This window comes from Gobius niger (assembly GCF_951799975.1).
Source record: "Gobius niger genome assembly, chromosome: 3".
In the NCBI taxonomy this organism is placed as follows: domain Eukaryota; kingdom Metazoa; phylum Chordata; class Actinopteri; order Gobiiformes; family Gobiidae; genus Gobius; species Gobius niger.
Genome location: NC_136854.1, coordinates 17323240 through 17335739, shown reverse-complemented (window position 1 = coordinate 17335739; position 12500 = coordinate 17323240). Strand labels below are relative to the sequence as shown.

At 40.9% G+C, this 12500-nt stretch overlaps 1 protein-coding gene across 1 annotated transcript; it reads left to right on the top strand.

Annotated features, from left to right (window-relative positions):
* Nucleotides 1-4437: 4437 nt before the first annotated feature.
* Nucleotides 4438-12500, top strand: tmem184c (transmembrane protein 184C). Its single transcript, XM_079552777.1, has 10 exons — nucleotides 4438-5010; nucleotides 5531-5661; nucleotides 5952-5988; nucleotides 6069-6274; nucleotides 8615-8689; nucleotides 9110-9203; nucleotides 9349-9461; nucleotides 10229-10328; nucleotides 10522-10693; nucleotides 11918-12500. The coding sequence occupies exons 1-10, from the start codon at nucleotides 4894-4896 to the stop codon at nucleotides 12205-12207; spliced, it is 1335 nt and encodes a 444-aa protein (XP_079408903.1). The 5' UTR covers nucleotides 4438-4893; the 3' UTR covers nucleotides 12208-12500.

The window sequence follows — 12500 nt, the reverse complement described above, 5'->3', positions numbered from 1 at the left end:
TCTGCGTGTATATATATATGTGTGTGTGTGTATGTGAGGGGGGCCGGGGGTGGCAGGGGTCGTCTGGGAGTGATTAGAAGCACACTGTGACCCGCTTGGCAACCGGGCCCTAAGGGTCGCTGCTAATGTCAGAGGATGTGAGCAGCACATGGTGGGAAATGGATCCACATAAGTAACTTTGCAGCTCCTCTGTCAAACCGGCTCTGAGGAATTAATAATGCGTTATCGCTTCTCTACATCTACACCATTTAAAACGTATTATGTTAGTGTAGTCAAGCTTTGGTTATGTGGGTTCATGTCTATATCCAGGTCGAGATACAAATGTTAACACAATTATCTCTCAACAACTGGACAGGGTTTAGATTTTAAGTGTGCCATACCTGTGTCCGTCTGCGTTGCTATATAAGATGGTTGGGGACAATTTTGGCAGCAAGAACCTGTTCATTGACAATGGCCATAAAACCTATTCTGAGTCGGATCAAAAGCAAGAACATTTATTTAGCTAAAATGAAGGCCTTAAAGGGACTAGATGCAAATTGGTCATTGTATGCTCACTACTGCCACCTCAAGTCTTGCGTGTAACTGCAGCTTCTATATTAAGCTTGTGCATGTTGGCACTTCGGCAGTGCAGGATTTTAGAGGCAGTTATGGTGAATAGGTCTGGGCTCATTCTACCCATTAGGGCATGGTAGGAACATGTAGGGGGAGGAAAATACGTTTTAACAATATTAAACTTTGTAAATTCCCTTTAAGTGTCATTAAAACACATTCAATTGAATCCAAGTGGGATCACATCGACAACACTTCTGCATAAGTTTGTGAAAAGTACAGATGATGGAATGTTTACAAATCTTTTAAATATATGCAGATTTTTGGGGGGGTTGGTAGCATTAATAATGTAGTATTTGGGCATTAAAATGGCAATAAAAAGCATTCAATTTGGCTACCTGCAGGAACACTGTTTTAGGTTTACAACATCAGAAAGCAGAACAATCCACTTAATGGCTAAAACCTGTTGTAGTCATTAAAGGTGCACTATGCAACTTTTTTGGTGAAAATAAAAGTTGGTATTGCGTATTTGACCTTGTAGTGACCCAGGGGCTGTATGAGTGGTCAGCATGGCGCCTTTACTTTCCATCACAGTGGTCTCTAGGACGCACCAGGATCAATTGTTTGGAAGGTTTTCACTGCCCGCGGATTCGGTCGGGTATCTCAAAATTACGGCAAACTTCGGGTGCGGGTGGGTCGGGTTAAAAAGTGCACTATTTTTTCCTTATATTGTTGGATTACTACATATACAGTGCATGCTTATCCATAAATGTCACACAAAGCCGGCTGTATTTTGTTGAATGTTTTGTTTCATGGGGTAAACGTATCATTATGTTATGTTTGCATGTTATGTTTAGATGTCACCTGGACGATCGCTTCTGTATGACTCTGATCACCGCTACAAATGCGTCACAATAGCCGTTCCCAAGCACATAATGACATGTGATAAAAGTAATGCATCCACAAGAAGCAAGGTTAAACTAAAATCAAAGACACCGCATCTTATTGACCTGAGGAGGGCAACTTCTTAGCGTCAGGTTAAGCTGCTCCACTTTAGTCCAAACTCCGTTTACTTGACAGAAAGAGTCGTCCATGACGTGGTTGAAGTAAAGCCTCATGATAGTTTCTGCTTCTCGAAGTCCATTCGCGATTTCAAAGGTTCCTCAGCGGTGCAGTAAGTAGCAAAACAAAGCATCAAGTGCTAATTCTCCTGTAAACTCGCGGTCACGTGGTGTGCTCGCGTTTGAGTGATATCCAGCTGCAGCGTGACTCATGCAGCAGTTTTTTAATAGGCGCGGGTCGGGTCGGGAAACTGAGAGGCTTTTCTCTGGGTCGGGTGGGTCGGGTTGGTGCGGGTCAGAAAAAAAGCCGACCCGCGCATCTCTAAAAGGCGCCATGCTGACCACTCGCACAGCCACTGCATCACTACAAGGTCAAATACGCACAAATATGAAACATGAAAAGTTGCACAATGCAGCTTTAAGTGGATTGTTCTGCTTTATGATTTATAAGGTCTGTAACAATTAATGCACAGCACTTTCATAAATAACAACAAATAAAGTGGAGGCATACCATCTTATTTGATAACACAGACTGACTGAAATAAAAAATGACAATAACAAATAACATGAAATCTAAAACCTTTCCAGTTGTTTTAACATTTACTAAAAGATTTAATAATTCCATGGCAAAACATGTTAAATTTGACAACATTGTTCTGACATGTATTTTTCTGGCTCTGTGGCTTCCAGATTTGGTGTTTTTATACTGTATTATCAAAAGTGGATGTAGTGTCGACTAATTCGAACACAAACAGACAAGCGTCCGATAAGGGGCGCTCTGGTTTGGCTTGTGTTAGTTTATGATTGCACAGCTCTGGCATCGGCACCACTGGGAGAAGGATCGAGCCCTGGGTTAACACCACTTGGAGCCTTACAGCACCCCAAAAGACAGTTCACAAATCTTTGAGAATGATTTCTTAGAAGAGGAGTATCAGATAGTGACGGGATATACCACACAACTTTCACTATAGTTTTAACCACCGCTTGAGCAAAAGAAATATTTGAAATAGCAGCAGCTATTTCAGGCACTGCACTGACCACTTCCTACAAATAAGATCTCAATGTCTAAAGAACATAAAATCTTGAACTACATCTCTGGGTTCTTAACTTGTTTCACAATACAGTTCTTAACAGATGGTGGCTTCTTATAATTGAGCTGGCACTAATCTTCAAATGAGGCCCGTTTAGACCAAATATTTATTACTTGTAGAGATCCTATAAATGGTGTTTATGTTGCAGGACATTCCACATTCCACATTCTACTCTGGGATGTTTTTGTGGAAAAGGTGAGCGCTAGCCAAGGCCTTTGACTGAAGGGCAACATTTTCTGAAACGAAGTCCAATAGCAGGATTATTGGGATAGGCAATCTTCGAAGATAGATTTGAGTATTTCTGTAACAAATGAGGAGCTCTTGTTGTCTTGATTTGTGCTTCATTGCACACGCATATCCCCACCGGTCCCGCTGCATATTTATGTACAGCTATGGGCTAAAATATGAATACAGTGATCATCCAAAGCTGCATAAGCCTATATGCCTGCCCTTAGCCCACATGACACTTCTGCTTGGCAGTCCCTCTCAGCGACGCTCACAACTTGTGGCAAAGACCATTTCTAATTCATAAAAGCCAAAAGGATGGATGCAAAATGCATGAACAATCTGTCCTGCAACAACGAGTGATTTCTGTGACTCTGGGGCAGTGGAGACATGCTGCAACAGAAGGGAAAGCACTGTCTCCAAAGATTTTCTCAAGATAAAAGATAAGAAGGTTTGTCAGTACACAATGAAAGAGAAAACTTTTGATGGGACACGTCTTGTTCAATAACTTAAATGTCAGGTGTATTTGGTAGATAATATATTACCATAAAAAAACGAAAAAAACAAAAACATACATTTTGCAGGCAAGGAAAGAGCCTGTTTGATGGAGAAAAAACAAACAACAACCTTAGAATAGAGAAAGTTTCAGTCTCTTATTTTTTATTTTTTATCTTTTACTTGTGTTGACTAGTTATTTGTCACAATTCTTTTATTCCACTTTTGAATCATTGTATAGCAGCTTAACGTTGCTCTCAATTAATTATTTTTGGATACTCCACTCACCTGTTTTTGTTCTAAAATGTTCATTTAAAATGAATACAATAGAAAAGAAAGAACCGCAAAGCAGTGAGTGCCATCTGCTGGTGGATTAGGTCTACTGCGTTCCGGGCAACTACCTCTTTCCCACTTGAAAATTACAATTTACGCCCTCGGAGCTTCCAGCTGAACAAAGTCGTATGTACAACACGACTACTGCTGCAACACTAAGCTATCTTCACCAGGCATAGTTCATAACATGCGTTATAACTTGATATTGTAGGTTGAGACTGTTGAGACTAAAAATAAAGTTCAATAATGCAGTGGTTTTATTAAAGTTTTATCGTCAGCGGCTCTTCTCCACGTGGGGCTGCCAATGCTTTCTTTTTTGTATCTGATCATCTCCAGGTTTACATGTAGATCCATATGGTTTACATGTTGTATGTATTTCGAGCATTTTCCCGGTTGGAGGTCGGAAAATGGCCAGTTGCCCGGATCAATTGAATTATATTTATATTTATTTTATATGTAGGTTTTATTAACCGATGCCTGGGACGCAGGGAAGAAGCCTTTTCAGATGCCTTTTCATTTCTATGCTAAAAGAAGGGAGAAAAAAAGTCACTCAACAAGTCACGGGACCCCGAAGCGGGGATCTGCCTTTTGATTGGTTGCCTGTTTTACGGCAACCAATCAGCTTACAGAACGCACGGAAGTACGTTCGAAATCAGGAAGTACACAACCAGCAACAAAAACACATCAGTGGAAACTTTTTTCGAGCATAATGTGGACTAGAAATGGCGCTAAGTATAACATGTTGATGCTGTAATCGGGTTGTATAGCTTTCATTGAATATTGTGTCGTTTAGATTTTTGAAGGAGATAAAGCATGGGTCATGTGCTTTTTTTGTTTACACAATGAAGCAGCTGATATGCTAATGTTAGCCAGCTGATCTGTTAGGTTAAAGAATGATATTAACCTATAATGACCTTTCAGTTATATCCACCTGACTGAAAAACTACATTAGAAGCACCTAACCCAAACAATTGCCGCTTTTTCCTTGGATTTAGGCAGTCGATGAGGGTTGATTGAAAGCCAAAAGATGTCAAGCTGAATGTACCGAGCTTTAGCCTTAGATCTTGTGAGACGAGTTAAATCGTTTAGTGACTCAGCCCTGCTTGAGTTGGAAAGGCCTTTGCTGTCTACATGACAAAATGCCTTGCTCCTGCGGGAACTGGAGGAGATGGATCCGACCGCTGGTGGTCTTCCTGTACATTTTACTCTTGCTGGTGGTCCTCCCCCTGTGCATCTGGGAGCTGCAGAAATCAGGGGTTTGTACTTTATAATAGTTCATATTGTAAATATCTTAATCACGCTGTATTGAGTTACCATGAATAAAACGCTTAACTTTACACTGCCCAATAATATGTCAAGTTTGTTATACAGCATAAAGTTGTATCATTATGTTGGGGTTTGGGAATTGATTAATGTGAACTCCCCCATTAAGCTCAAAAGTTTCTGCACATAGTCTTGCATGCTTCAGCTTAACATATTTGTAGTTATATAGTTGTATATATGTATTTTTTTTAATCACTTTAGTGCGCTGTAATATTTGTTGTTGAATGATTAGGTTGAATATTTATTTAGCCCCGACATGTAACGCATATCACATGATCTCATGGGAGAAAATCAAAGCAACATAGTAAACACTGCAATGTCTTTACAAATGGTGACTTCTTTTACTTTGGATTGTAGTTTTTTTTTGTAGTATTTTGTTTTTTAGTTACAAAAGTGGTTGTTATACATTCTGCCTCCTACAAACATTTTTTTTTTATCTTTGTGTGACGACAGGTTGGGACTCACAATAAAGCCTGGTTTATTGCTGGGATCTTCGTCTTCATGACCATACCGATCTCGTTATGGGGCATTCTTCAGCATTTGGTGCACTACACTCAGCCTGAACTTCAGAAACCCATTATCAGGTTAGCTCTGGTGCACACACATGCACATGCACGCCCACACACACACACACACACACACACACACACACTGAAGAAGAGTGAATTGTTGTTGCAGAAATTAGCATATTCTTTGTATTGCGATATTTTTCTTCACCATTTCAGTGCAGATTGTTCCATTAAATGTAAACAGCATTTTTTTTTAGTATGTTACTTTTTAGATAGATACACTTGTTTCTTTTATATGAGGTAATTTTACAATAATTGTGATTTGACGATATACTGCCTGCAGCCTAATTCTGTCTTTTCCCCAGAATATTATGGATGGTTCCAATCTATAGCCTTGACAGTGTAAGTCACAAATGGAATGACATAAATACTCAAGTAATATAAACAACATAATACTAATGATTTACGCTTTTGTCTTTCAGTGGATTGCATTGAAATACCCCAACATAGCCATATACGTGGATACTTGCAGAGAGTGCTATGAGGCCTATGTCATCTACAACTTCATGACGTTCTTGCTGAACTACCTGGAGAACCAGTACCCCAGTCTGGTGATGATGCTGGAGGTCCAAGAACAGCAAAGGCACCTGCCTCCGCTCTGCTGCTGCCCGCCCTGGCCCATGGGAGAGTGAGTGGCTTCATGCAGCATAAATACACAACGTTTTTATCCTGCTGCGTGCAATCCCAAAGTAGAAAATCCATTTGTGCAAAGCAGTTCCTTATTCAAAGCAAGTTACCAGAGAATGAGATTACTATGACTTCCACTTCCAAAACTGAATAGTTGTGATCTTTTTCTTGTGTCAACTTCAGCAACAACTTTAGAAAGGACATTATTTTTATTATTATAATTTTTTTTATCAGCTCACTGTCTTTGTAGTGAAGGGGTTCAGGATTGGACAGTAACAAAAGGGGAATAACAAAAAGTGAAGATGTAAAAGGTTAAATGAAGTCGTGATTTAATAAAATAAACAAAGCGGAGTAAAAAGGTGAACAGAAAGACTATTTACAAATTTGCAAGTGCAAACAAAACCAATAAGCAAAGGTTGCAAACTGAACCAACAAAACCAAAGCACACAAAAGTAAACAAGTGTGCTAACAACATTAGGCCTAACAAATACAAACCAAGTCATGACTAAACGAACGAGTGTCACTTAATTCCAGGTCACATTACAGTGAGCATTCCAAAAAGATGAAAAAGAGAAAAGTCCGCACAACTAAGTAGCTCCCAGAAAAAGTGTTTATTACTTACACCACATGTAACGTTTCGGGCTTGGCCCTTCCTCAAACAAGGGCCTCCTAGGCCCTCGCCTAGGCCCTTGTCTAGGCCTGAAACGTTACATGTGGTGTAAGTAATAAACACTTTTTCTACTTAGTCCGCACTTTTCTCTTTTTCATCTTCGTCGATTTTGGTCCTGCACACTATTAAGATTGGATGTGCGTGTTTTTCCTTTTTAACGTTCCAAAAAGAGACACAGACGAATGGCATACAGGCCACAAAGGTTCGGCAGCCCCAAACATGTGGACGGGTGTGTTCTTAAATAGGTGCGGCCATTAAAGGTGGAGACAAGTTGCCGCACCAATCATGAGGTAGAAGGCAGCAGACCACTGGGACCAATCCTAATGCAGGGTATGAGGCAATCCACCAATCAAAGACGAGGGCTCACACAGTCAGAGGAAAATGGCAACATTTAGTCTCTGTTTTTACGACAGGAGGGCTGCAGGCCTGTTACAAGTGAGAGAGTACTTTTAAGTCCCAAAGTGTAGGGCACATGCTCCTTTCTGATGGGGTAACTGCCTCAAAACCCAACATGAAAAATGTAAACATAAACACCTACAAACATTTTTTACATGTTAAGTATAACTAATGATTGTTTACTATTTTCTAAATACGTTTTTTGTGTAGTATTTTTTAATATAGTCATTACTTTTTTCAAGTACCTATCACCCTCATCTCGAAGTTAGGATTGTATGTCCAGGAATTACTCAGTGAAGAAACAGTGAAGAAAGAAAAACACTGAGCTGAACAATGTGTAACATTGTCACAAATGCTCAATGTACAAAAGTCTTCACTTTCCAGTAAATATTACTAAGTTATGTTGACGCACAGGCTGTCAGTGTTTTAAAAAAAAGTAACTAGAAGATCACTCATGATAAAAAATAAAAGAAAATCCTCCTTTTGTATCTATGGTTATACTTTATTTTACACCACCTTGATACATTGTACTAAATTTAGTACAATGTAATCTGCTTTGTAACAGTCTGTAATAACTTGTAGCTATGTTGTACATGCACAAAAGAATAATGTGAATTAGTTCTTTGGAGGTACCTTTTGTAATAAGACATAGGATCCTTCGGGTTAGGGTTAGAGTTGGGGTCTTATGTCTTACTACATTATATACCTACAAACTACAAATACATATTATTCCATTGTGTATGTAACACATAGGTTCAAGTTAATACTCACAGCACATTACACTGCACTAAATTTGGCAGGTACAATGTATCAAGGGTAGGGTAAAAAAAAAAGTGTTACCGTAGTTGTTTTTCTTGGCATATTTTTTTAAACTCTGACTATATTTATTACTGTCAAATTTTTAGTTCTGATCAAAACAAGCATACACAAACATCACACTGTACTAACATTACTCTACACTGTACTGATGAATAAAGAGTGTCTACTCCCTATTAGCACACTGTAGACGTGAGTAATATTTTATTGTTCTTCGTCCTGTGACTATGGGCCGGTCCACTTGCTGTCATCAGTTTTATATTAACCCCAGTCAAAAGGATTCATTGTAGGCACGCCGCTGTTTTATCTCTGACCATTTAAATCTCAATGAATTTCCATCAAGGACAGCAGCTGACTAACACATGCCACAACTTAAACAAGCGTAATGTATATGTATTTATGTATATATGTATTATGTATATGTTCAGCTCAAAGTCTGCTTTGATTTCCCTCTGTTAGAGTGCTGCTGTTGCGGTGTAAGCTGGGAGTGCTGCAGTACACCGTCGTCAGACCAGTCACCACTGTCATCGCCTTGTAAGTAACGTACATGTGTTACCTGTACAGGACGTCGGGAAAGTGTTCAGAGCTTGTTCTTTTATGATTTGACGTCCCATGAAAAATTAATACAGCTTGGAAATAAATCTGGTGACATTGAGCAACCTTATGGAAACACTGTCACAGCAAACGCCTTTGTCAAAGCTAAAAGTGTGGGAGCTTTTTGTGGTGGCAGCCTTTTAGGTAGTGTAATTTTCTATAGGTAGAAATTCTAACTTGAACACATATAAAACTAAAGACAAAAAATGGCAAAAGTATTAAACCCCATACAGCATCTGCAGACCCCATTTCATTCCTTTCAAGTTTTAAAGGTCTACTGTAAATACATAAGCCTAAATGTTTTTTACGTTTGATATTTTCAGTATCAGATTTCAGCTGTCAACATTTCTCGTCCCGTAGGATCTGTCAGCTGTGTGGTGTATACGACGAAGGTAACTTCAGCTCCAAAAATGCGTGGACATATCTCGTGATCTTCAACAACATGTCCCAGCTGGTGAGGAAAATTTATTGTTTGCTTTATTTTATTTTAGTGTGAAATGTTTACCAAAATAAATCCTACACCCTTTGCCTTTTTAAATCCATGATTATAGTTTACCTGAAGAGTAATGTCCAAAGTGATATCATTTCTCCTTCCGCAGTTTGCCATGTACTGCCTGGTGCTGTTCTACAGAGCTCTGAGAGATGAACTGAGCCCCATTAAACCGGTCGGAAAGTTCCTCTGCGTCAAGATGGTGGTGTTTGTCTCTTTCTGGTGACGACTTTTTTTCTTTTTTCAACCACTTAATCCCCGCCTGAACCAAGCACATTTGTCCAGTTTGGCTTTACAGAAATGTAAACGCTTGAAAAAGCGACAATAGAGCGAAGAATACAAGGATGAAAACGCAAAAAATTGAGATAATGAATACTTTATTTCAAGCTCGAAAGAAGACAAGCTTGTTTACTCCCACCCCCTATTCAAATACTTAAATAATATTGTGGTTGCTACAATAACATAGTTTAGTCCTTGGTACTTAAGTTGGCTACATATTTGCAACAAATGCATTTACATTTTTTTGAAAAGTATAGTAATAACAAACTGATCGATGCTCATGATAACAAGATTTAATCTTAATGATCTGGACCTGCTGCCAGAGGGGAGCTGGACCATCATTTGCTAAGTGTCCTATGCTTTGCATTAAAAGAAACAAGATTTAGGAGTCTGCTGCCAGAAGATGCTATCCTCAAGCAGCCGGACCCTGATTGCCTATACCTGTATGATGACAAAGCAACAAAAGAGCAACAAAAAAGTGACCAAAGAACCACAAAAAAACAACTCAAACATGTCGAAAAAGCGACATTAAAAGAGAAGAAAAAAAGACATTACACTGTTGCCCTGCGGTCGGGAAGCTGTTGGATTTGGGTAAAGCCGAACTGGAGAAAATGCGCCCGGTTATAAGGTGGGGGGGTTTAAAAATATGCAGATAATGTTTAAATAGCACAACATGCAGGCACATTTACCTTTTGTATCTTTCTCTTTAGGCAAGCCGTGTTCATAGCGTTACTGGTGAAAGCAGGGGTCATCTCTGAGGCCCAGACCTGGGACTGGCATAGTGTAGAAGCTGTAGCCACTGGCTTGCAGGTAAGGTTTGTTTGCTCAGGCGCTTTTTCCAATCATGAATCGGTCCTTTTAAGTTGCAAAAATGGAGAAAAAGAAAATCTATGAAGTAACATTACCTACCCTTAGCGGAGGCTGTATGTAGGGACCCAAGATTGGTTTGGAAGCATAATGCGCCGCTACAAACTGGTTCACGCGGATTGTTGTTTGCGTGCAGGATTTTGTCATTTGTGTGGAGATGTTCCTGGCAGCCATCGCGCATCACTTCAGCTTCACGTACAAGCCTTACATCCAGGAGGCTGAGGAGGGCTCCTGCTTCGACTCCTTCATGGCCATGTGGGACATATCAGACGTCAGGGCGGATATCTCCGAGCAGGTTCGCAATGTCGGTAAGTGTCCGAGTTTAAGAGTACCAGCAGAAGCTTGCAACCCACTGTAGTTAACCTTTAGTAGATGATTATGCTTCTACACTGTGTGGTCCATGGCAAGATATCTTTTATTGCAAAGAAGAAATAGCTTATAAGCTGTTTTGTTGCTTTTTTGATTTATTGGGAGAAAATATGCTTTAAGAGTGTGACCTGACGGGGGCGCAGGGGGGGTGCATTATCTTACCATGATGTTACCATTTAAAACCAACAACGCCAGCCCAGCGTTATACTGGGCAAATGAAAATATCCCCACGCTTAAGGCACCACAGGTTCGTATTAACTTGGGACAGAGACAATAATACAGTCGGTTAATTTATTAACGTTTCGTTGCTTTGCCTTTAAAACATAGTTCGTTCATAGACAGGTTCACAGTTCCTTGAGTTACTGACAGGTATCATTTCATGTAGCTGTCAGTCAGTCCAATGCACAATGTCCATGTTACCAGTCCGATACGGGTCTCGACCACCACGAGACGCCGTGTGGCGGAGGAAGGACCAGGTGACAGACACGAGACAGAAAGGGAGGCTCTCCCGCCGACCAGCAGCCTAGGAGGTTACAATATAATTAGTCTAACAGTATAAATCTACGTACATAACAGGGACAGTAAACGTGCACATACCGGGTGGCTGTGACACATCCAGACCTGCACACACGCGAGGGCTACAGCCGCGACGCCGACCTCGCACAGCCGAGAAGCTACAAACAATGCTAGTGTTAGCTCAGCGCACAACTGATAGTTACGAACAATAATGATCTCATTGCCACTCACCGAGAGCACATGCTACACCGCATGCTCCGAACACTGGGCTTGACGCCTTGAGACAGTGACATTTCCTCTTTCTTAGCGACAATCTTCATACATGTTACACAAAGCTCTGACAGCCATGCTAGCTCCTGGTCGGCGGGTGACGTCACGGAGGGGAGAGGTCAGGTGGGACGAACAAAGGGGAATGTTGCCCTATTTATACCCCGCAGGCAACCACGCATCATTCATACTGCCACAAGAGGTTAACACTGGTCAATGTGTTTTCATATGAAACGGCAATGATGGTTAAAGATGTGTTCACCTTTTATGGCTGTGAAAGAAGTGCCATGAATCGTACAGGTTTCTTTAAACACACGCATGTTGAACAATCAAGGGATATTTTATTCTGTGATATTTCATCTGAAAATATTCATCCACAGGGAGAACAGTAATGGGCCGCCCAAGGAAGGCCTACTTCGGCGAGGAAGGGAATGACGGGGAGCGCTCCGGCCTCCTGTCCTCAGCCTCTCAGGACGCCATCACTGAACAGTCGTCTTACGAGGGTTTGGGTCGGACGCACACCCCGCACTCTGTGTCCGCCCCCGCCGGACTCAGCTCCGCCCAATGGGACGAGGGCTACGAGGCCACGGCTGAGGACTCCCAGGAACAGGACGATAAGATGGACCAAAGCAAAGAGCCGGGCGAGGGGGATCTAATAGTGATTAATTAACGTTACTTTTTAGATCAGTGGTTCTCAACTGGTGGCTCATGGGGCTTTGCCGAAAATGACAAATAGGTACAAGGTTTAAGGTTCACAAGCTACACCAGTTTAGAGCTACTCCTTTAGACCAACACAATATTGACTTTGGGCAAACTAATGCAATGCCAGAAGGACCTACTGTATCGACCAGAGACAGCTCAAGAATGTCACGCCTCTTTCTGGAACCTGCTCTAACTGTAAGGAGCACACAGTAACTCAGAAATGTTTGAGTTGTTTTGTTTGTCTGGTTAAAGGAATAGGCC